The sequence below is a fragment of the Fundulus heteroclitus genome, chromosome 16 (genome assembly GCF_011125445.2).
Source record: "Fundulus heteroclitus isolate FHET01 chromosome 16, MU-UCD_Fhet_4.1, whole genome shotgun sequence".
Lineage (NCBI taxonomy): Eukaryota > Metazoa > Chordata > Actinopteri > Cyprinodontiformes > Fundulidae > Fundulus > Fundulus heteroclitus.
The window spans coordinates 12,400,292-12,425,061 of NC_046376.1; the positions used below are offsets into that span (position 1 = coordinate 12,400,292).

The following is a 24,770-nucleotide window of genomic DNA, read 5'->3' on the forward strand; positions in this document are numbered from 1 at the left end:
ATTCAATCATATTAATTGAATAATATTAATATTCAATAATAATATAATATTATGAAGAAACAAAGAAGAAAACTAGTTCGGGGAAACCCAAAGAAGGCCAACTTTATTGACACAGCTGGTACTTTTCAAAGGTAATGAAAGAATGGTTTCAAGGGGCCAAAAACGGAGGGCAAAGATGAGGACAGACTTCTTTTCTTTTTTTAATCAGGAAGAAACTAAAATTTGCCAGGTTTCTATTTTTCCACAGTCTGGCCATCTTAACCAGCATATGATCATCTGCAAATTAATGGCATTGCTCCTCTTCATGCTTTCCTCTTAATTAAAACTACATGGCTTGGATTGGACTCCGGTAATATAGGCCATTTTTTTTTTTAGCAGATTTCATGCAAAACCCAGCAAATCAAACATCTTCCTGCGGAAAGGCTCAAAGCATGTTTTCTTTTTTTTGAAATAGAAGTGTCTTCATCTTATAGCGAAGGTTTCATGGCAGAAAACTTACAATAAATATATAGAAGTGAAAATAAAAATAAGATAAAAAAAAAAAACCTGAAAAAACTTTCAACATCACAAATTAACACTTTACATTCCAGTAAAATGTACAATGCAGCAAGCTCAGAATGGTAACACCAAACATAAAACCTGTGATGGCAAAAGGGAGAGGGTGGCGTGGCCAGCTACGGAGCGGTGTCTCTGCTGGCATCTCTCTCGTGTGCTCTGGCCAGGCCGTCTGTGTAGGTCGGGAGCTCCAGCTGTTTTCTGCCTTTAATACAAAATGATAGCGTGCCCCCCCCAAAGCCTATGACAAGGACGCAGGTTTTAGCGTGAATTTTTTAAACCGGTGGGAGGTGGTTCTTTCTCTGTGACTTTCTCCCCCCTCTCACAAACCATCGATCAAGTTACCAAGTTTCATGCCGAGAATAATCCCTCGGAAGAAAAGTGGGTCAAAATGACAGCCTGCTGGATGGAGCGGTGCATCTCAACGGTTTTCCTAGGATGACGCTTCCTGTGCGGAATCTACTATTGCTGCACATTTTCTCCTCCAAAGCGCCAACTGAATGTTTGGACCGTTGTAGGTAGCCATTGTGGATTTTTGAATTTAGTTTTATTCTGAAAGGGGGGGCGAACAAAAATAAGTAAATTCAAAAACCAGTTGCGCTAAATCAATCGGAGTCATCGCATCGCTGCATGTGGTCATTGGGTTGCTTCACTGAGTCAATAGCGTCATTAAATACAGATGGTGGGTAAGAGGGGTTGACATTGTAGAAAAGTCCTGATGTGGTTGCTGTTAATGCAGACACCGGCTCCAACTAACCAAACTGGAAGAAGTAGTTTCCTGGTCCGGATGCTTAAAAAAAAAAAAAAAAAAAAAAACAGAACCAAATTTACACGTAGCATTAAAATTCATTTTACTGTTCAAACAACAACAGAAGAACATATTTTCTTCAATTACCTTCAAAGCTAAAGCCCCCTGGTCCTCCAAAGAATGCCTTGAAAATGTTGTTGGCATCAAAGTCTGGCAGGAAAAAGACAACACCAATTAATTAATAGCCGGTACGTTAACCCCAGCATCACTGTAAGACTCTGCATTTGTATCTGTTCACCCATGAGACCTCCCGCTCTTAAGCTCGGCCTCGGTACTGACCTCCCATGTTCATGCCGTCATCCTCGAGGTCCTGCCCGCTGTCGTAGCGGGCCTTCTTCTTTGAGTCTGAAAGCACGCTGAAAGCCTCGCCCACCTCCTTAAACTTTTTCTCCTCTTCCTTCTGCACCTCAGTGCTAGCTCCGCTGTGACGGTCTAAGGAATTAAAGACAAAGGACAGACAAAGAGAAATAGAATGATGCTTTACAGGTGGAGGCTGCTCCATAAAGGTCTTATGGCCAAGCAATGAGCACCTGGGTGATGTAAAAGGGCCCGTTTGCGGTACGCCTTTTTGATGTCCTCCTCCGTGGCGTTTTTGTCCACGCCGAGTATCTTGTAGTAATCTTTCCGCTTGCTTTTCTTTAACTCCAGCTGAGCTGTTTTGAGGAGATGTTTGTGTTCTAAAGTGTAAAGAAAAAAATAACATATTCATAATATGCATTTAACTGATGTTTCAGTATGTGAGGCTTTGTCTCTTTTCGCAAAACAAACAAATATATTCACACTAGCAGTCAAAAGTGTGGACCCATGTTTATCATTCAATGATTTTCCTTTTTTTTTTTTTTACTTTCTACACTTTAGATACATATAGAAAACATCCAATATATGAACCAAAAGTATGCAGAATTACACAGTAAAGAAAAGATTGGGAAATAATTTAAAACATCTTTAATATTGTAGATTCTTCAACATAGCCCCCCTTTGTTGTGATTACTGCTTTGAACTCTTGGTATTTTCTCAGTGGCTATGTTACATGCACAAAAGTTCAACATCGGATTGAATTGTATTCAGATTAAAAACCAAAAATATAAAAAAATAAAAGTCTAATTATATCGTTGATATGGGCACACAATCAATTAATCTGATCATAATGTGTGTGTATATGCACCTGGGTCTATTGAGAATAGAACCACTCTGACAAGCGCAGTTATCAAATTTCCCTACAAAAACCACAGAAGAAGAACTTCCGTCTTTGCTCAACAACAAATAATAGCAAACAAAGGAGTAGTGTACAAGATTGTTTGTCTTTCGAGCTCCCAGGCTGAATTTGCATGAGGTTCTAATTACGGTTGAGTCGTAGAATTGAATAAACAACCATTTTTCGGTTATCTTAATGTTTCAAAAGGAAAGTTTGTATCGGGAGCCCCACCAGTGTCAATTTACAACGTATTTGCACCACTCAACAACGCAGAAATGTCATGTTTATATCGGGGGCACATGCACACTCAGGTCAGTTAGCCACATTCAGAATAACCTGATCCTGACAAGCGTTTATATGCATGTTGATCAGATTATCAATCTTCATAAACCACCCCTCGCATTTGGAATACAATTTAATTCCCATTGATCTTAATCTGATCACAATATTCTGATTACTGTTATGTTTACATGATGCATTTTTATTCCGATTAGCCCTGTATTTCCATTACTTTTATCCTTGTAAACGTAGCTAATGAGCTTCATGAAGTTGTTACTTGAATAAGAAGGTGTCTAAACTTTAAGGGGTAGTGTATTTTTAACCATATAATAAAAGTAAGCAGACTTGTCAGTCCTAACAATGCTTTTTAGATGTTTGGAAATTCTAGTTTAAGAGCCACATGTAGCTTTTCTTCTTGACCCGTGGCTTACACAAGCCTGTCGTGATAATCAATAAATCAATTAATCACACGATAAATTTTAAATCACATGATGAATTAAAATAAGCATAACAATTTGCGTATGCATGCGTGCTCATTTCCCCTTATGTTTCCATTTGTTCTCTCTCAGAAAGGGATAAGAAAAGGTTTCATTACGGTGCATCGGTGTCAGCTCACCCCTCCGTTCTTGTTTCCTATGGGAGGGGTTAAGTTCTGCCAGGGTTTCCCTCAGAAAATGAGGGAATCCTGGGGGTAGTTGTCCAGGGGGTTGTGGGAGGTACTCATGGGACGGGGAATTAAAAGCGTGAGGAGCGTCGTGTGATGCAGCTCGAAGGAGGGGCACAGCCTTTACCTGGGTACCATAGCATGCATCAAGCTAATAACAGCTAGCGCGTTAGCTTAGTTGACCGGGAGGTTTTCTTCCAGACGGGAACTTAACCGACAGTTATATGTGGCTCTCAAACATCGAGGCTTTTAAAATAAACAAACGACACTTAGCCTGGCGGGGGGCGAGTGAAGCCTGGTGGCCAGCCAGGCTTATAATGAAGTGGGGGAGACCCAGATTGTGTTAGGTAGGCACATGAGAGCCTCGTGAGGGAGAGCCAGAGAAATGGTAGCTTGAAAAGAAATCAAACTGGTGTCAAAGCCAAACACGAGCGCTGCAGGGTGGGAGTTTTTTTTCTTTGGACTTAAACCAAATGACGCCCCGCACTTAATGTCTGAGCCGGTAGGTCGAGAGGATATACTTGCGTTATTATGCCATTATCATATTAGTTGAAAAAGGTTTGACAAATGACAATAACATGATTTATCGCAATAATTTTTCAGAAAAATGTATCGTCTAGCAAAATGTGTTATCGTGACAGGCCTAGGCTCGCATGGCGTTGTTTTGTGACACCTTTATTTGAAAGTGGACTGACAGGAAACAGCGTTGGAAGAGAGGGAAGACATGTGGCAAAGGTCTACAGACCAGGAGCTGAACCCGGGATGGCTGCGTAGGGGACGAATGGGCTCGACACACGTTAGGCTACCTCGATTCCTCTCCATTCATTTTCCATTAAACTCGTGCGATGAGTTGACAATCATATGTCTTCCTCCAGTCAAGTGACTGCCGAAATCTGTGCATGTGAAGCTCGTACAACTTGATGTGCACATGCAGGCTTGTGATGTCACAACAAAGTTGAAATTTGTATATACAAAATACTTTTGCCACGTCTCATTACACTACAACCAATCATTTCATTGTTTGAGAGGGGAAAAAGAAAACATGCTTTGAGCCTTTCCGCATTGTTTGAGAGGGGAGTATGCTACACACTGCAGTCTGCAACCACTTTCATAGAGGAAAACCTAATTTTAGCTGTATCTGACTTTCCTATATTATATGAAACTTCACACAGCGATTATTGAGATACACATAACAAAAGCAGTTGTAAATGAAAGTTGTTGGTGCTTTCATCGTCTTCTGACTCTTCATCCTCTATGCCTCGTCTGTCATGGACTGCTTTGAAAATGACAAAATCCCTCCAATTACATAACAAATCACATTTCTTGGACAAAAGCGACCCCAGAGTGCGATTTGCAACGCTGCCGTCTGCCATTCCGTCCGGTGTGTTGGGTTTCACCCCGGTGGAGATGACCGCCACCTGTCGCTTGTCGCTCCCCGTGCGTTGAGCCCATAAGGCCCCCGCACACTACCCCAGCGCCACCACCGCACCCGGCTCACATTAACTGGACTGATATCTCAAGGTTCTCGTTTTGACTACAGTTTGTGGAATATTTTAGACTGAAATTTGTTTACTATGAAAAATATCTCCTTCTGCCTGCGTTCTACCTCTTTATCCAGCTAGGACGCTTCTGTCCACTAGGGGGAGCACAATTAAACCAGAAAGTTCCATCAGTTCTTAACACAAGTCATGTTCTCTTGATGGCACAGCATATATGTCCGCCATAACCTCCCCCCTCCACCCCAAAAAAAACAAAGAGATAAAAAAAAAACATTCACAGCCCACTTATCTACAGAGATCTATCCATCCATTTTAAAACTATTTTTGCTGGATTGAGTCACAATAAAAGTCACGTTAAGGATGGTTTGTTATGCCCGCCCAGGAGCCTGGCTTAAAGTCGTGGAAGAAGGGCGCTGTCGTATGTGTTCCTGAGGATATTTTGTGGCCTCAGCTGTTTTTATTTTCAAGTAATCAGTTTAGAAATCTGAAAATCTGAGATAAACATGTCTAAGTTTATGTTATATAGTCTTTGAGTTTTTAAAACCCGGACATTTAGTTGTGCGGCTCTTTGTAATGTTGCTGGATTTTATTCTGGCTCTTGATCCTGAACACCCATGCTCTAATGTATTTAGATTCTTACCTTTTGTCTTTTCTGTCTGGTAGACCTTCTCATAGTCCCTCACAGCCTCTTCATACTGCTCTGTGTCCATGTAGCTGAAATAAAGTGAGCAAAAGTCTCACTTGTTTAAACAATGAGCTGTCAGGCTCAATATTATTAATAATAATAATCTGTTTCTACTGAGGTCTGAAAAATGATATACAGTATAACATGTGCTCCTGATCACAACTAAGTCCTGAACATACCACTGTGCTCGCCGTAAATAGGCCTTGATGTAGGTTTCATCTAGTTTAATGGCCTTTGTGCAGTCTTCAATGGCCTGTTCTAGTTTCTTCAGCTGCAGAGAACAAAAACAAACAATAATGCAGAGACTGAAAGACTCACTTCTGTTTATGTTGATAGCACATCATGATAGGAATACTAAACAGAAACTGAACGTGTGTTCGCATTAGGATGCACAGACTTAGGCTACGTTCACACTGCAGACCTTGATGCTCAATTCCGATTTTTTTGTGAAATCGGATTTTTTTGCGTGGTCGTTCACATTTTCAAATATAAGTGACTTGTATGTGATCTCCTGTGTGAACTGAATGCGTTCAACTTCGTGTCCCGAATGCGCACTCGAGGACGTGATGACGTCACACGTAGCAAGCGTCCTCAGTGTTTGCGGAAGTAAACATGGATTATAATGCTGGCGCGCATTTTGCGGTCATTAATTTATTTTCTAACCGGAGCTTTCCCTCCATTGACTGCTCTTCTCATTGTAGTCCGCTATGGGTGTCGTCTTTCTTCCCGCTTCTGCATAGCAGGACGCAGAATAGTGACGTTTGTCGAGTATTGGTGACGTACAGGTCGGATAAATGCGACCCGGCCGTACAGACACAGGTCGCTTTTGAAAAGATCAGATACGTATCGGATTCAGGACCACATATTCAAGTGGCCTGGGTTGCATTTGAAAAAATCCGATCTGTGTTGTTCAGACTGTCATAAAAAGATCAGATACAGGTCGCATATGAGCAAAAAAATTGGATTTGGGTCGCTTCAGGCTGCAGTATGAACGTAGCCTTACAGAAACATTCATTTATACTTCTTAACTTTTTAAATCTTATTCTTACATGGTGTCCAACACCTATCTGAAAATTGTCCTGACTTATTAAACATTTTATTGTAGCTGAGGCTGTATGTGAAGGGATGTTCTCCCTATGAGAAGGGAGATTGAAAATGTTGCACCATTCGTTTTTGCAAAAAAAGCTCAAGATTCCACGTCACAATTATGAACTTTGTGTTGATCCTTTATATGAAATGCAGATAAGTGGTTCGAAGTTTGAGGCTGCAACGTTACAAAGGCTGAAAAAGTTTAAGGAGTATAGATGTCTTTGAAAGGCACTGTATTTCCTCACAATTATCCAGGCGTTTCTAACCTTAGATCCAACGGTGGCTCTATTACAGTACAGCTTGGCATTAGTCTTGATGTTGTTCGGGTCTATTGTCAGGGCCTCAGAGTACAAATCATACGCCGCCTCGAAGTTTCCCTCCTTGAACGCCTTGTTCCCTTCTTCCTTTTTGGCTTTTAATGCTTTGGCATTCTGGGAAGACAACCACGCAGCATCCATAAGAAACGTCCAAAGACACTGTAGTGGTAAATTTACAATTTCAAACAGGTCAAAGAAATTCCACTAAAATATACAATATTCAGATTTAATCAGTAGGGCTCGCAACAAGTGCCGTTTAGTGATTAATGCACGTCTTCCGCTTAGTTACTCACTCTACATGCGAGTCGAGCCTTGTCATGGTCAGGAGCCATACGCAAGGCCTGGACAAAGAACTGAACGGCCTTATCAATGCAGTCCTCATAATAGAGACAGAGACCCCGCACGTACAGAGCGTCTGCGTTGGTGGAGTCCATTCGGAGTATGTCACTGAGAGGAGGCAGAGGGAAAACGGCAGGATTTTGGATTTTGTTTAATCATGTCTTAAAAGCTACAAGAAGTGGAAAAAAAATCTCGATTTTCACCTCGTTACAACAAACTCCTAAAAAGGTAAAATAAAACACAAACCTTTTTTTTTTTTTTTCAATTCTCACCTGGCGACAGACTGCGCCTCTGGGTAGCGTCCCAGCAGCGCTAAACACTCTGCCTTCAGTATCCTGAACTTTTGACAAGCCGACGCACACTCCAAGGCACGGTCCATGCAAAAGACAACCTGGACAGAAACAACAGCATTTCCATGGTTTGCTTTTTTCCCCTCAAAGCTTCACGACATGTGGAGCTCAACAAATTAAACCATCATTGAAGAGGTTATTTCGTTTATTTTGGCAATTCAATTTCAAAAAGTGAAACTAACTACGTTCATTACACACAAAGTGACACAATAATCTTTATTAATTACAATATTATAACCATAATTATGGCTTAAAATGAAACCCTAAAATTCTGAAAATAAGAATTTTACATAATAACATTAAAAAAACATTTTATTTTCCTACACAAATCCTACATTACAGCCATGTTATGGCCTACGCCGCCTACTGCCTTGACAATAACCAACACCCTCCACAAACCACAAAAGGACTCGGGTAAAGAAGCCAACTGTTCACAGAATGCTGTATCAAAGCATATTACTGGAAAGTTGAGCGGAAGGAAAAAATGTGGTTCAAATAAGTGCAGAAGCAACAGGGACGACAGCAGCACTGAGATGATTTTGACTTAAAGCCCATTCAAGAATCCAACGGACTGCAGCTGGAGTCGCTCCTTCAAGAGCTTCCACACACATGCAGGAGATGCTGCATTCCTTGTGTTAAGCCACTCCTTAATTATAGACAATGTCAGAAGTAACTCACCCAGGTTGGAAAGAAACTGGACCAGCATGTTGTTCTGGGCTTTAATTACCCTCTCACATTAAAGCAAATGTTGTATATCATTAGGAATTAAAGTCCCACAGGCTGCAGGTAGAGTAGAACGGCATAGGATCCACGTATGTCTGAAGTCCCAGTGTAAAGTTTCAACAGTCAGTCATGATTCGGGGAGTCATGTCTTTGGCTGATGTTTGTCTACTGCGTTGTGGCGAGTCAAAAGTCTGTGCAGCCATCTACCATCACATTTTAAAGCATTTCATGCTTCCCTATGCAGATCTTTACAGCCGGACTTGGCAACTACCATCTCTGCAAAAAGTACCGACACCTGCTTTAATGACCGTGATATCACTGCTTGACTGGTGAGCAAACTGGGGCCTTATTTCTGTATCAAAATTTCCTTTATTTGTATCATCTGGGATTTGCATTAACTGTAAGTTATTAAAAGCTAAATTAACAGAAACTAATAAATGAACTATGTCGCGGTGTGTGGGGCATTTTTGACTTGATCAAAATAACTAAACCTTTCAGTTATATTCTAATTTCTTAAGACATCCTGTACTCTACTCAAACAACTAAGGAAAAGACAAAAAAATCTATAACAGAATAGAAGTTTATTCATCTCTGATGAGAAATTAAACTGATTACTTTCAGTTATCCACAATACTGTTTAACAAATAGTACAAAGAACAATATATTTTAAATACACTATATATTTTAAATACTTTAAAAATAGAGCTTAAATTGACACGATTATTAATCTTCCTATGTGCATGTGTGTGCATGTACATTAACAATGAGGGTGTATTTATGTGTTTGATTGCAATCTAGTCAGAAGCTTACCATTCTGAAGTCTCTCTTTTCAAATCCAATCTCTGCCATTCTCTCATATTCAAGGATGGACTCTGCATTCTTTAGCTGCAAAAGAGATTTTTTTTTGATTCAGTAACCATGCGGAAGACTCACACGTCAATAACCAGTCCCTTTGTGCGCCATCGCCGGTCCTTGTAGAACCAGTCTGACATTAGCAGGACGACTTCTGGAAATAACCTGACATTCACTGAGAAACCGCCCCGACTGATCTTCTCATCCGACCTCTTTGCATGCATCATACATACAGCATGTCACACGCACGGTCTGCTCCAAAGGCATTTCACTAGTGGATAATCAGATTAAAGTTTTCAGGTGAGAGTCTAAAACCGAGGAGATGCTCACCTCCTGCTGGGCCTGGCTGTTATCTGGCTCCAGCTCCAGAACTCTCTGGAAACAGCGGCTGGCAGCCATAGCGTTGCCAAGCGAGAGGTGGCACTTACCCTCTCGCAGATGTCCCTGTGCACAGAAAAGCCGACAGCTTAAAGAAATAAAGTCTCCTGAAATTATATGCAAAGCAACCCCACGCTTTGTTAAATGACACGTCTTGCATGTATCTAGTAAGGATGTATGGGAACTTACACACCAAGTGGTTAAATGTACATCCATAAGAGTACTAAAGGGAACGTGCAGCGTTCAGGTTGACAACAAGTAGGGCTGAACAATTTTGGAAAATAATTTAATTGCGATTTTTTTTCTTAATACTGCGATTTATTTTCCAGTTTAATTTATCATGTGTTTTAAAATATATACAAACAACAAATCAATTTGATTCCTCGCCGTGTGGATTAGTTGCTAAAAGACCCACAGCATCTAAACTCAGAGCAGAAATGATTGCGTTCTGCCTACAATATATTTCAATCAAAATTGCAATTTTGACTTTTCTCTGCGTTAACAAGAAACAAAAATGGCCTCCTAAATAAAGATGTTTGTAAACAAGGACTATTTTAAATATGAACTTTTAATGTTCCTATTGATCAGAATATTATTCAAGAGATTGGCTTTTAATTTAATTGGACATCAATCCTTGTTGAACATAAAGTGCAAAGTCCAACCAACAAGCAAGTCTATGTATTAAACTGATTGACCTGTACTTAATGCTTTGTATGATTATACAAACTCTAAAACAAGTAATACAATTAGATTATCTCACTGCTGCAACTGTCTTCCCTACCAAAAATTGCAGACCTCTGCGATTTGGAAATTGCGTATTTTTAAATCACGATTATATTGAAAATGCGATTAATTGTTCAGCCCTAACAACAAGATATCGATATTTATAAATGGTTACAAGCAAATTAAATTATTCAACAACAATAGAAAAAACAAACAACCAACAAATGACTATTAGTTCTGATTTCGGCCAGCTTACTTTCATAAAGCTGTTGTCTAGTCGCACTGCTTGCTGGGAGTCCTCCAGAGCCTCCCTGTATCGGCACAGCATCATTAGCGTGGCCGCCCGGTTTCCGTAGTAACTCGCGTTTTTTGGACACATGTCTGAAACACGAAAAAGGGATCTTGGCCTCAGTCTTTATGTTTCTCAATCGAAAAGGAAACCCCGCACCACTGACAGCTGAGGGAAACAAACAAAAATGACTTTTGCGACACCCACCAATGGCCTTGGTGTAGTAATTGAATGCCTCTGTGTAGTCCTTCTTCACGTAAAAAGCATTGCCCTGCTCCTTGAAGGCCTCCGCGTCTCTGTGGGTGGAATCGGGCAGCGAGGAAACACCAAAAAAAAAGAGAAATAAAAGAATTTAGCAGGAGAAATCCGAGACATTTATTCACATCCATTCTTGCGCAAAGCCGGAGCGCTGTCGTAAACGTTCCCCAGTACGCCTGTAGCATTTCCCCCCCTCCACGACTTGGACCTCCACATGTGACTGTGGCACCGGGGAACGCATAACAACTGTGGAAAATATTTGGCCATTTTGTATTTTTAGGCAGTCACATGACTTTCTGTTTTTGGACAAACACCGTTGCTCTGATCAGAACGCTACCCTCAGGTGGGTACTAGAAACAAGCGTCTTATTATTTCGCCTGACACTCTTCTTACTTTAGATGCATCTATTGCTTTGGTACGGTTTAAATACTCACTGAGCCTTGCAAAAGTATTCTGATCCCTGAAACGCATGTCACATTAAAACCACAAACTGCAATGTGTTTAACTGGGAGTTTATGTTAAAGACCAGCTGAAATTAGACGACAATTGTGAGGTGAAGAAAAAGTATAGAGTTAAACATGTTTTATGAGCAAAAAACAAAACCAAAAAAAAATTCTGTGTATAATTTAGTCTCCGGAAAGATGCAGCCATTCTAGGAAGGTCTGCTCTAGAACCTCAGTGAACAAACATGAACATCATCCAGGGAAGATGGATCACCCACTATTACCATATAACAGAAAAGATTCCTGGATCAATGTGTGTTTCTGTTCTTTTCTTGTCTCGTCTCTCTAACCCCCAGTGGGTCGAGGCAGATGACCGTTCACACTGAGCCCGGTTCTGCTGGAGGTTTTTCCTTCCCCTTAAAGGGGAGTTTTCCTCTCCACTGTCGCTTCATGCTTGCTCAGTATGAGGGATTGCTGCGAAGCCATGGACAATGCAGACGACTGTCCACTGTGGCTCTACGCTCTTTCAGGAAGAGTGAATGCTGCTTGGAGAGACGTGATGCAACCTACTGAGTTTTCTTAGAGAGGAAACATTTTGACCAATCTGTATAATCTGATCCAATCTGTATAATCTGATTGAATTTGACTTTGGAAAGTGCCTTGAGATGACATGTTTCATGAATTGGCACTATATAAATAAAACTGAATTGAATTGAATAAAAAAATAAAATAAAAAATAAGGACAACAATGGATGGTTGGGGATGAAGTTGTAGAAAGGTTTATTGCAGCCTTAGTTTATATCAATCAATACTTTAAACTTTGAAAGGAGCAAGGAGAAAGCTTCTTTACAGTTTGCCTAAACTGATCTTTGGGACGCAGCAAACACGTAGAAAAAGGTGCTATGCTCAGACGAGACCAATATATCATTATTTTGGCCTACATAATGCTGTAGATAGGGGGAGAAGGTATCACTACACATCAGACTGAAAACGCCGTCAATACTGTGATAAACATGCTGGCTGCAGCGTCGTGCTGTGAGGATGCTAGAACTGTTGGAAAAACCAATGGAGGTAAACACAGGGCAATCCTGGAAGAAGTCTATCGCAGGCTGTCCAATGTCAGCCCTCCTGGGCTTGCTGTGGAGGTTTCCCTGGTTGAACATGTTCGAATCAAATAAGTGGTTCAACACCTTGAGGAGGTAATGCAGCAGTTGCAATCAGCTGTGGGACACATATGAAGGAAGCTTGCAGGACCCACACACCCCACACCAGTGTAGCTCTAAGCAGAGTTAAAGCCAGAGTTAGAACGGAATAGATAAGTTCAAAAGATATTCACGATTCAGCAGAGCCAGGCTAATGTCTAGATCTAAATCTAATTGGAAAACCGGGGCACAACTTAAAAAAAAAAAAAACAGACCTTATCAACCCAATCGGACTGGGCTGGAGCTATTTTTTTGCAAAGAATGGGCAACAACTCAATGTCTCTAGAACTATTCGTCCCCAAAAGTGAAAGAGTTGACTGAGAGGAGCTGAAAACAAAGATTTTTTACTTAATCATCCACTGCTTTGTCTTGATCCACCTGCAGTTATCAAAATTTTATATTATTATAAAATATTAATCCCTTCAGTTTAGGATTCCGAAACGTCTTCATCGGTTCTTATAAGTTATTTCTACATCTCTGCTGTGATAGCCACTACTTACTGCCCCAGATAGAGTACAAAACTCATAATTGCTTAAATCTGTCTTCAAATCAGGGACTGTGGGTTTTTTTTGTCTATTGTCAGAATGATGATTATGTGTAAGAAAAGTCATATTTTTAAATGTAGATGACTGCATACACAAGAGAAGTTCTGGTCTGACTGAGCAGAGCATATTGAGAATAGCAGAGCAGAAATGTCTATTCCTGGAGAAGAGGTTGCTATTTTGTGAAGCTGGCAGGGGGAGAGCAGAGCCAGGAACATATGACACCATGCTCTGTACAACTGCCATTGCTTTATTTGGAAAGCTTTCATGCTTTACATCATGGCCACGCGAAAAAAAAAAGAAAAAAAAAAGATGAATGGTGACAGTGACCCATTCTAGGAGGGAAAAAAAAGCATGACAGTGGTGGGAAAGCAGAGCTCTCAGCGAGATAAAGGTAAAGACACCCTCCGTAAAACCCAGCAAACCAGTCAGGAGAGTTGGCGAGGAGAAAGACCCAACAAGCTACCATAACGTAGCTTCACAGTTAGCTGCGGCGCGCTAGCTAGCCACCAAAACACACCCAGGAAAAGTCAAGCGACGGGAGGACATGACGGCACGTAGCGCTGAAAAGACTGCGTCGTGTTTCTATCTCCGCCACTGACAACTCGTGCATTTCTCCCACCTTTCCGTCTCCTCGTCACTGAGCAGCTCGATGTCAGGGTCCATGTTCACAGCATCACAGTTCTCTGTCGCCATTTTGCCGTCAGGGAGGGTGGGCGGGGCCTTGGACTGCGGTCGTCGTTACGTACACTGTAAACAGGAAGTGAGCCGTTAGCCGAGGAAAACGGACCGTTGGTAAGTTCAAATCGTTAGGACGTCGATAAGAAAGCGTCGATAATGATAGACGCGTTGTTGATAAGATATTGTCCTCTTGTTTAAGTCGGGTTTTATGCACGTCAGTTATAGTAATCCTTGTTGTTCTGGTTCTGCGTCTGTTCTCTTTGCAAGCTAATGCTAAAGCTAAGCTACTTCTCACTGCAACCCTAGCAAAAATATCACGGTATTGATGTTACTTTTCTAGTAGTTACTACTTTATTAAGTAACTTTTCATAAAATACTTTATAAAACTAAGCAATAAAATGAAAACATTTCATATAGTTTTCATACTTAATCTGAAAGACCGGTTCCTTTGGTTAAAAGTCACTGAAAAACACAAACCTAGGTCTCCATCTTTACCAAAGAAATTCCTTCTTTTTTTTTTTCTTTTTTTTTTTTACCAGCCACACAACTCAACTACTAAAATGTCACCTTAAATGAGTAAACAAACAGAACAAATATCTTTAAGGTGATCTTTAGGAAAAGTAAAATGCCTTGGTAAACATTAATTCTGCGAGCAAGCAGATATTAAAATTGCTTTAATCGACAAATAACTCTTAATATACAAAAGAATAATCAGAATTTTTTCCAATGAACTTTTATTGTAAAGATGCATACTTTGTTTTTACAAACACTGCGCTATTGTGAGCGTTCTGGCAATTCATATGTACATAGGTTTCACGGAAGGTTGTCTGAAACTGACCAACCTCTTTAATGATCAGGTTATCAATCTGTATCAACCACATGTGCTGGCGGGCAGTCAGGGACCACACAAATTCAATCCAGGGGCTCAAAATAGCCCACGGGCCACACTTTGGACCCCCCTGGCTTAACTAAAAACATATCAGGATTAGTAATAAATGTGGGGTCTAAATTCTCTTTAAGATGGATGTAAGAAATAGCAAAAATAATCATGATAAAACGTGTTTTTGTTATAGTTGTTAAAGGAGATAACAGCTCCATATTGGCTGCTTTTATTTTGTGGCTTATAAAAGGAAAATGAAAAAAATCACTTCTTTTTTTCCTCATCAACAGCTTTTGTGACGGAAAACTGAGAAGCCATCATGGGAAAAAGCTGCAAAGTAGTTGTGTGTGGCCAAGCTGGAGTTGGTAAAACGGCCGTGCTGGAGCAATTACTGTATGCCAATCACGTTGCAGGTACGTTGTCAGCCTTCTATACGCCGTTGTGCTTCTGGTAAGCGGTCAGCATCTTGGCAATAATACAGTTTGATGGTGAGGGAACCGTGTGAGTTGATAAAGCATCCAAATGAGTGTGATGAGGAAAGAACAGTCTCTGTACTAGGTCACACAGAAAGAGGGTAGAAATGCTGCCTTCTCAGCACAATAGAGCCCAAAAATGATAGAAAATAACCAGGATGTAAAGTATGCTCATTGTGCACAAGCTTTAGTTATATGGAGGTGGATTCTGTCAGTTTTTTTTAACCTTAATCCTACTTTCAAACACTTTACATCATACTCCAGACATTTATTGATGTACTTTCACAAATCATAGGGATTTCCATGTTCCCACACTGTGTCACCTCTTGGAGATTTACTGTCAACCCCGTTCCTCATTTTAACCAACAAAATGCAAGAACCTGGAGTTATGTGTCTCCCTTCTCAGGTTCAGAGCCCATGGAAACCCTCGAGGATATTTACATTGGCTCCATCGAGACTGACCGGGGCACTCGGGAGCAGGTGCGCTTCTACGATACCCGTGGACTCCGGGAAGGGGTGGCCTTTCCTCGTCATTACTTCACTTTCGCTGATGGCTTCGTGCTCGTCTACAGCATTGACAGCAAAGAGTCCTTTAAGCGGATGGAGGCCCTCAAGAAAGACATTGATCATCAGAGAGACAAGAAAGAGGTAAAGAATGAGCAAAGTGACTTATTTAAGGAAGTTTTTGTCAAATTGCTCTGTGCTAGCAGCTCTATGAAAGATTCTCAGCAGTGTGTGCTGGCTATTGCAAGCATATTGAGGTTGTTGGTCACTCTTATCTTTTTAATTTTGGGGCTAGATTGCATTCTAACACAGGTTTCTAGTAGGACTGGACAATAATTCAATAACAATGTATATTGATCGATAGATATATATCGATAATAGAAAAAAAAGGTCAATAAAAAGTTAGTTTCTTTAGTGTCAATAGAAGAACAGTTTTATTACTATTCCTTATTACTAGTTTTCCTTGTTGCATTCTAGCCTATCATGTAGGCTAGTACTAGTCTACATCCTCCCAACCAATCACAAACGCAGACCAAGGAACGAGCCCTCCCCCCAAGCTCCGCCACCTTCAAAGAGTTCAGAGAGTGTGTATACTTTTTAATTTTTTTAAAAAGTTGCTGTTTTGGTAAAAGGTTGGTTGAATAAAGTTTTGAGTTTGAATTCAGTGTTTGTGTCTGAATCTAAAAATAGGTCGCTAAACAACAGCATAAAATGGCCAGCGCTGCACTTAAAATATATGTTTTTAATTTCTTGATAATTATTGATACCAATCTATATGATTTATATTTTGTCAATATGCTTTTTTTCTATATCGTCCAGCCCTAGTTTCTAGTCTATACAGAGGGACAGTGTCATCCACAGGCGTTGATCTTTCTGAAATAGGATTTATAAATGGTTGCTTCTGAAAGCGCTTACCTCCATTCTCGTTCAGTTCCCGTCAGGCATCACACAGTGATGCACACAGCGGGCTTTGACTGTTGCAGGTATCACTGGCGTGCAGGTGATCCAATTAATCCTGACCCACAGGTCACCATCATCGTGCTGGGCAACAAGCTGGACAAGCAGCAGGACGAGAGGAGAGTCGATGCCAACTACGCTCAGAACTGGGCGAAGAACGAGAAGGTGCGCCTGTGGGAGGTGTCGGTGGTGGACCGACGCACGCTCATCGAACCCTTCGTCTACCTGGCCAGCAAGATGACCCAGCCGCAGAGCAAGTCCACCTTCCCCCTCAGTCGCAATAAGAACAAGGGCGGCGGCTCCACAGACAGCTAAGGTGCTGCGCTCGGGCCGGCCGGAACGTTGAAGGGAATGTTGCTCCTGTTTAAAGAAGAGTTTTATAAATGTGAAGAGTTTATCAGAAGAGAAAAGGCTTGACGATTGTAAAGATATTTCTATCCAGCTGATGCTGTTCTGCTAAAAATGCTACTTTTAATCATGACATTGTAAATATGCCAACCAGGAAATGGATCCGTTCATCATGTTGATATTATTTCAATGTTACTGAGTAGAAGTACGCGTGCTTGGACCGCAGACTGTGTGCTTTGGACCTACGTGTCTTAAACTGCTTACAATCAGCATTTTATGTTTTTTTATCCACTTTTGTCCTTTGAACAACAGATTGCACAATACTGCCCTGGCTTTGATTTTATATATACACTAAACGAGTACACAAACTGAATCACAAATGGCAGCCATGTTCACATGTTACCTGATAATTGCTTGACAGAGCTGTTGGATTTCACATGTTCCTGAAAGACAGATGACTGAAGGGATCGCTTTGACCCATTCGGAACAATCTAGAGCCGTTTGACTGTGTGGATCTTTGTTACATAAAGTTTGTTTATTGTCGCCCAATGATTGACATTCCTTACCACACTGAGCCTTGTGCACATGTAGACTGTAGACGCTGCTGGCTCAGGTGTTACTTCTTCAGGTGACTCCATGTTAAAAACAAATGGAGCACATTGCAGTGCAACATCAGCACTTTGAGCCTTGTAAGTCACTGTTGTGGATGTTATATTGTTCATAAAGTGTGAATCATTTATTAACTCTGTGTCGTTATATCACTCCTGAGATGCTTTTCGTGTTTGCTTGGTGGAGACATGTCGAATATGTGCTCGTCTGCGCCACGTCTGTTGACACTATTCATCATTCAAAAATATTTAAGCTTTTATATGGTCACACTTTTTAAAGTGTTGAGAGTTTGTATTTGTTTGCATGTTTTGTCAACATATTAAAGTCCTCTGGGTGCTCGACTGGGGTGTTGATGATTGTTTTGTTTAGATTCTATCATTTAGCGGAAGCTTTATCCAAAGCAACTTTAAGGAGGAAATCCCACAAACGACATGTAATAATAATATCCATCCAACTATTCACCCATCTTCATTCTGTCCAGCTATATGCACCATCATTAAAGGGTACATATTTGTGCTTTTAAATCATCCCTGTTCACTTTTAAATCATTCAGTTGTGGTCTATATAAAGTGGCCTGAATTCCTCGCTATTGTTTCTCCACAGCCCCTCTTTTACCCCAGTTCTGAGGTGCATCTGAGAAAAACTCGTTTTGGTGCTGTCTCTTTAAATCTAAAGGAGGCACTTCACACACTGCCCCTCCTCCAAGTCACAGAGCGTCCCACTCCACCCATTCGGACATTTTTGTAGTATGCTGGGGGACACCAACAGCCAAACATCCGTGAGCTTGGACTACAAAATTGCAGCGGAAAAATAAAAAGCTGAAAGTCCATGACTTTGTTTAGCAAATAGCAAATAGTGGGATGTAATTGTTAAATAAAATTACGTAATATAAATTAGAAAACTGATCGGCTTGATAAAAAATATGACCCAAACAGGATATAAAGATATCTGTGCAGAAATAGTGAGTGCAGAAAAATTTTATTTTGTGCACTCGCAGAAAATCAAATAACACCACAAAATGTATTTAAGGGCTAAGAAAGTGGATTTTTCATGATATGTCGCCTTTAATGCTTGTTTTTTTCTTTTCTTTTTCTGGATACATATTTGACAACTTTACAAATATCTACAATTAGTTAACAGTAAAGTTTAAAAAGCATCCATAAATGGTGTGAGAAGCGTGGAGCTTTGGAAAAATCAGAAATGTTCATATTAAAATTGTGTAGCAACATTTTCAATGGGGCATTTATTTCAACTACCTTTGAGGAGATTTTGATTATGTTCAAAAGTTTCATCGTTTTATCCAGATTTGAATAAGAAACCTCTTGATCTGCATGCACATGCTCAGCCACTGAGGTACAATCCCACTTTTATGGGTTCTCAGTTTCTAAAAGAAAACCCAAAGCAAGAGTCATTTTTGTAATTTGTGACTACTCTTAAAAGAGGACTCTGTCCAATCTCCCATAAATTGATATTAGTATTAAAAATATTATAACCCAATCCTGCTTTAAACTTATCCACACTTCTCCCTGGTGTCTCTGCTGTGTTCCTCAGGGTTTATGGTACTTTTGGGGGCTATCAGAGTATAGAGGGGCTGAATACTTATCCATGGCACATTTTTATTTGTGAAAAAAATAACTAAAATCAAAAACCATGGATCCATTTTCTTCTTCTCAGCTGTGAACTACTTTGTGTTGGCATATCACATACAATCCCAATAAAATGCACTAAAGTTTTTGGTTGTAACATGACGAAACAAAACGTTGAACAGGTATGAAAACCTTTGCCAGTCACTGTAAAGACTTTGCTTGGTTAGTCTGTCGTATGAAGACTTTTGGGTAAAATGAAAAACGGAAGACAATAATTTCAATAATTTCAATTTCATCCTAAATTACCAGTGAAAGTAGTTTTCACCTTCATGAAATGTTAACTAGTCCATGCATTTGTTACTTCAAAGGTGGACTATTGTAATTTTTTACTATCAGGAAGTCCACAAAATGTAGTTTTGTGGAGTGAATGCTGCTTGTCAGGACTTGCAATCTACTGAATTTCCATCCATCCATTTTCTCACATGCTTTCCCCTCATGGGGTCGTAAGGGATGCTGGTGCCTATCTCCAGCTTTCAATGGGCGAGAGGCGGGGTACACCCTGGACAGGTCGCCAGTCAAAAGCAGGGCAACACAGACAAACAGGACCAACAACCATTCATGCAAACACTCACACCTAAGGGGAATTTAGAGAAGCCAATTAACCTAACAGTCATGTTTTTGTACTGTGGGAGGAAGCCGGAGTACCCGGAGAGAACCCATGCATGCAGAGGGAGAACATGCAAACTCCATGCAGAAATACCCAGGGTCAGACTCGAACCCAGGACCTTCTTGCTGCCCACTGCCCCACTGTGCAGCCCCTCTACTGGGTTTCCTTAGATAGGACATTTCTTTTGAGCTGTCTGGATGATTTGATTAAATTTGACTTTGTAAAGTGACTTTAGATGACCTGTGTTGTGACTTGACGCTATATAAATAAAACTGAATTCACCTGAACTGAATTGAACGTGTACATATTTTGGTCTATACCGTGCAAAGGGTGCAAAGGGTTTTACAGAGCTTCCTTTTAGAGAAACACTCATAAAGGGCAACACTTCTTTGTCCATACAAATGCAACACTTTTCTTTGCAATCTAAAACTGACCAGCGTATGTAGAATGTGTGCTTCAGTTTATTGCAGAAGGTTCAGGGACAATATTTGCCAACTAATGTGCTGCTGTCTTATTTAGTTTTAGAGTCCAAGAGTGTTCGTTATGCGCTGATGGTGGTCTAAAGCTCTACACCTACACGTTGCAGACAGATAAATGATGGAAAACAGATGATTATACGACATCTGCTTCATCTTATTAAAACTTGCAAAGACTTCAAAGCTGTCTTCAAAGCTTGAGTATTTACTGCCCGTTAGTGCTTTCAAGGAAGATCTCCAACAAACATTTCTGGCCACAATTGGCTCTTTGCTCCTGTGAAAGTACCACTCCTGGGTAGTAAAACTGAGGTAGAACATTGCAAAAGAGGGAAATGCTAGCTCAGTGTGAGGGATTGCTGCAAAGTTAACTAATCAATACAAGTGACTGGCCTTCCTTAGAAAACATTTTACTTAACTTTATTGGCTTTGTATACTGAATTTCACTGAATAGTATCATAGATGAGATCATATTAGAAATGCATGTGACTATAATCTAACATGTCTTTGTGATTGATTTGATCATTTCTTTCCACAAATTAGTGTTTCTAGTAAAGTGTCATCAGATGCCATTTAATTAAATTCAATTCAATTCAATTCAATTTTATTTATATAGCGCCAAATCATGAAACATGTCATCTCAAGGCACTTTACAAAGTCAAGTTCAATCATATTATACAGATTGGGTCAGATTATACAGATTGGTCAAAAATGTCCTATATAAGGGAACCAGTTGATTGCATCAAAGTCCCGACAAGCAGCATTCACTCCTGGGGAACCATAGAGCAACAGTAAGAGTCATCTGCATTGTACATGGCTTTGCTGCAATCCCTCATACTGAGCAAGCATGAAGCGACAGTGGGAAGAAAAACCACCCATTAACGGGAAAAAAAACCTCCGGCAGAACCGGGCTCAGTATGAACGGTCATCTGCCTCGACCGACTGGGGTTACAGAAGACAGAACAGAGACACAACAAGAGAAACAAAAAAGCACAGAAGCACACATTGATCTAGTAATCTGTTCTACATTAGATGGTAGTAGCGGGTGAGCCGTCTTCTCTGGATGATGTCACAGTTAACAGAACGCCAGACCAGGTGTACCTACTATGAAGAGAAAAGAGAGAGAACAGAAAGTTAAAGCAGAAATGACAACACATAATGCATAATTGAAGAACAGTAGAACTCAATATAGTGAGAAAATTAGATCCTGATATACTCCAGTAACCTAAGCCTATAGCAGTAAAACTATAAAGGTAGCTGAGAGTAACATGAGTCACTAGTTATAATTTTTGTCAAAAAGAAAAGTTTTAAGCCTAGTCTTAAAAGTAGACAGGGTGTCTGCCTCACGGACCAAAACTGGGAGTTGGTTCCACAGGAGAGGAGCCTGATAGCTAAAGGATCTGCCTCCCATTCTACTTTTAGAGAGTCTAGGAACCACCAGCAGACCTGCGGTGGTCTGCTGGTGGTTCTCTAATGGCACTATATAAGTACATTGAAAGTGACTGAGCATTTGGTGGATAGCTGTGTGTCACGGGACACCTGACTTTACCACAGGGGCTATAGCTCACAATAAATGTTCTTTGAAGAAAATAATGTTAACAATAAAAAACACGTTAAATATCCGTACAATTATACCCATAACATTAAATGGTTTCATTTAGCAGAGCAAGTGTGCAAAACAGGTTTAACATGAGGAAGTAACACTAACCATATGCACCTTGTTCAATCAGTCTGCAAGGCTGGGAAGTCAACAAAATCATCCACTCTCCTATTCACCTGAGAACTGATGATGTCTGTGTGTTACAGACCCTGGTTGCATGCACTGAAGTGTATATGACAATAAAGTAGTGAATCTCAATCTATTTATTTATTGTTGTATTTTTAATAGGCCTACAGGCTCATAGGTCTTTTGTCCAAAAATAAATAAATAAATAAAAAATTCACAGCACCCCTGTTCAAAATTACTTCCACTGGCCCTGTGTCAAACGTTTTCACTGACGTCCATTGGTTTAACATATCATTAACCGTTTAACAGCGAAACTTACAGACGGGCATCATATCCTTTGTTTTCACTGCCCTCTAGTGGTCTTAGTGGGGATTGCAACAGCATTGAAATGTGACAACGCTTTCTTTGACGCAACACAAGAACACGTGGTAGTAAAGGAAAAACACCGGTTGCGCAAGTTGGCATTTGATTATAGTAATTACATTTTATTGCTTGTTCTGAATATTCAGCATAGTGAAATTGGAATAAAGGACATGATTTGGGTTGTATGTGCTTATATAATTAGAATGGCATACCTCATGGCATTCTTAGAAAGCTGCAAGAGGTGTAGTAGTATTATTTCTTTTGTGGAAAAGGTAGTTTGGCGGTGTCCCTGCTTTAACATGCCTGGCTGAAATAAATTCAGGCCTTGCTGCTTGAGCAGAACCTAACATTTGGCAGGTTCTAACCTAAGCAGGTGTGTTAAAGCAGATACACATCTAAACCCTGAACGTCAGCAGCTTGGAGGCCAGAATTTGAGATCGCTTCTCTATAAAATAAGTTTATGACAATTAATCAATATACTTTTGACCACAATATTCAGTTAATAGACCCAAACTTGCTTATTCTGTGCCTATAATGTAGTAATAAGAGAGTCAACCTCATTTTCCCACAGGTTTCATTTACATAATTCAGCATAATTTCTGTAGACTGCACCACAAGTCTGGGGTCCAATTACACTCCTATACGGTCCATTTCCCAAGACTGAACACAGATTTTTAAGCAGTGCAAAAATAGCAAGGTATTAAAACAGTACAAATTGACATTACGTCAAAGCTATTATCTACTAGGCTGGCCTGGCAGACTGACTTAAACCGTAAACATGACAAGTTCTGTATTGAACACACATAACATAAGTTCGTCTGGCTGTATGTATTGTGTGCGTATATATATATATATATATATATATATATATTTACTGTTTACCTTCTAAAGAACCTCTGTCTTGTAAAACGGAAATGGTAAAAATCAGTGTTTTTAAAAAGGTTTTCTATGTCAACATGATCTTTGTTTTCTTTTGTTATTTGTTTATGTAGTGTCAAGCCTCTGTAGGAAATTTCAAAAATATTTTTGGTTGATTCTTATTCATATGTTCTATGTTTGGCTTTGGTAATTGTGCCCTATGTTTGTGCCGAAATTAATGACATTGTGCCCCCATGGAGTCTAAAACATCATTTACAGGTAAACGAAAGGAAACACGATAACAGATAAAAAGAAAGATATTATGATTCATTGTGTTAATGAATGTTTTTTTTTTTATGCGTGTGTTTCTTATTCTAAACACAAGGCTCTTGAATTTCAACAAAAAACAAACAAACTTTGACTTGAGTTTGACCTACTAACTAAACCATGTTCTACACTCTTGAGAGACATGAATTTTATGATAGTTGAATTTCTTTTCAGCATGTAGACTAAAGTCTTTCACAGAGGGCTTTCAGATCTAGAGACTTCTTACCCTGCAGTCAAACGTGCTACCACTGAGTTATACTGCCTCGCCTCCCTACCTTCAGAAATATAAAAAGTCCTAGGGGCTCTAATTAAAGTTCTAGAAAGAAATGTATTCTGTATTGCATATGCATTGTCACAATTGTCCAGTTTTCCCTAGAAAAGGTTTACTGTTATCACGTTTTTATTGTTAAACATATTTTAAGATTCATAAAGCTTGGTGGATGGTCTGTCATCTACTCAAGCATTTGATGTAGTGCAAATAAAATGCATATCTGCACCATGCATGAGGGGAAAAAACACTTTTCAGTGTTATCAGAAACAATGATGCTCCTGCAGTCTCAGACTTTCAGTGACGATCGGAAATGCTGCATTCTGCGCTTGCTAATGTTCAACAGAGCACCGAAACACGCACTTAGTTGTGTTAGCCTGGCCCCATGAATAAACTGATCCGATAAATTAGCTCAGGAAAAATTATGCTAGACAAAATTATAGACATTTCATCAGAGGAAATGATCTGATAGATCCACATGGGGCATGTTGAGAGATTAATGTACGATAATGAGAAAACCTCAAGTGGAACATTTCTGAAATTACATTATGCACACTCACTTTAGTTTCCCTTGAGGGTGCCAGCACTCATTTCACTCATGTTCTTTTTAATGAGAAGAAGCAAGCCTCTGCACCTATGTTACTTCACTTAAAATGGTTCAGGGACTAAATCATTGTATTTGGGCAATAACAGTACACAGACTCATGTCATGATTCCCTGGTCCTTTCTTTTTTTTTTGCTGAGAATGGTTACAAAGGCTCTACTGACTCGGATAAAGAAAGAGAAAAAGATTCGAAGCACCATTTGTTAAAAAATACACAGTGAAAAGAGTCGATTTGTCACTCGCCTACATGATTTAT

General features: G+C 40.0%; 2 protein-coding genes across 3 annotated transcripts; one reads left to right on the top strand and one right to left on the bottom strand.

The window, feature by feature from the left end:
* Window positions 1–76: 76 nt before the first annotated feature.
* dnajc7 (DnaJ (Hsp40) homolog, subfamily C, member 7) lies at window positions 77–13,944 on the bottom strand. The gene is made up of 14 exons (XM_036147812.1): window positions 13,813–13,944; window positions 10,953–11,041; window positions 10,713–10,837; window positions 9,686–9,799; window positions 9,314–9,388; window positions 7,703–7,821; window positions 7,385–7,538; window positions 7,041–7,205; window positions 5,865–5,956; window positions 5,641–5,714; window positions 1,894–2,040; window positions 1,643–1,795; window positions 1,451–1,513; window positions 77–1,345 (listed from the first exon to the last, which is right to left on the bottom strand). Exons 1-14 carry the CDS (start codon window positions 13,884–13,886, stop codon window positions 1,308–1,310), a joined length of 1,482 nt encoding a protein of 493 aa, XP_036003705.1. The 5' UTR covers window positions 13,887–13,944; the 3' UTR covers window positions 77–1,307.
* On the top strand, window positions 13,513–17,986 carry nkiras2 (NFKB inhibitor interacting Ras-like 2). Of its 2 annotated transcripts, none has more exons than XM_036147813.1 (4): window positions 13,513–13,584; window positions 15,042–15,164; window positions 15,631–15,872; window positions 16,755–17,986. In XM_036147813.1, exons 2-4 carry the CDS (start codon window positions 15,071–15,073, stop codon window positions 16,998–17,000), a joined length of 582 nt encoding a protein of 193 aa, XP_036003706.1. In that variant the 5' UTR covers window positions 13,513–13,584; window positions 15,042–15,070; the 3' UTR covers window positions 17,001–17,986. The 2 variants fall into 2 exon arrangements, with proteins under 2 accessions (XP_036003706.1, XP_012727499.2); XM_012872045.3 differs by lacking the exon at window positions 13,513–13,584 and adding an exon at window positions 13,908–13,985.
* Window positions 17,987–24,770: the final 6,784 nt, after the last annotated feature.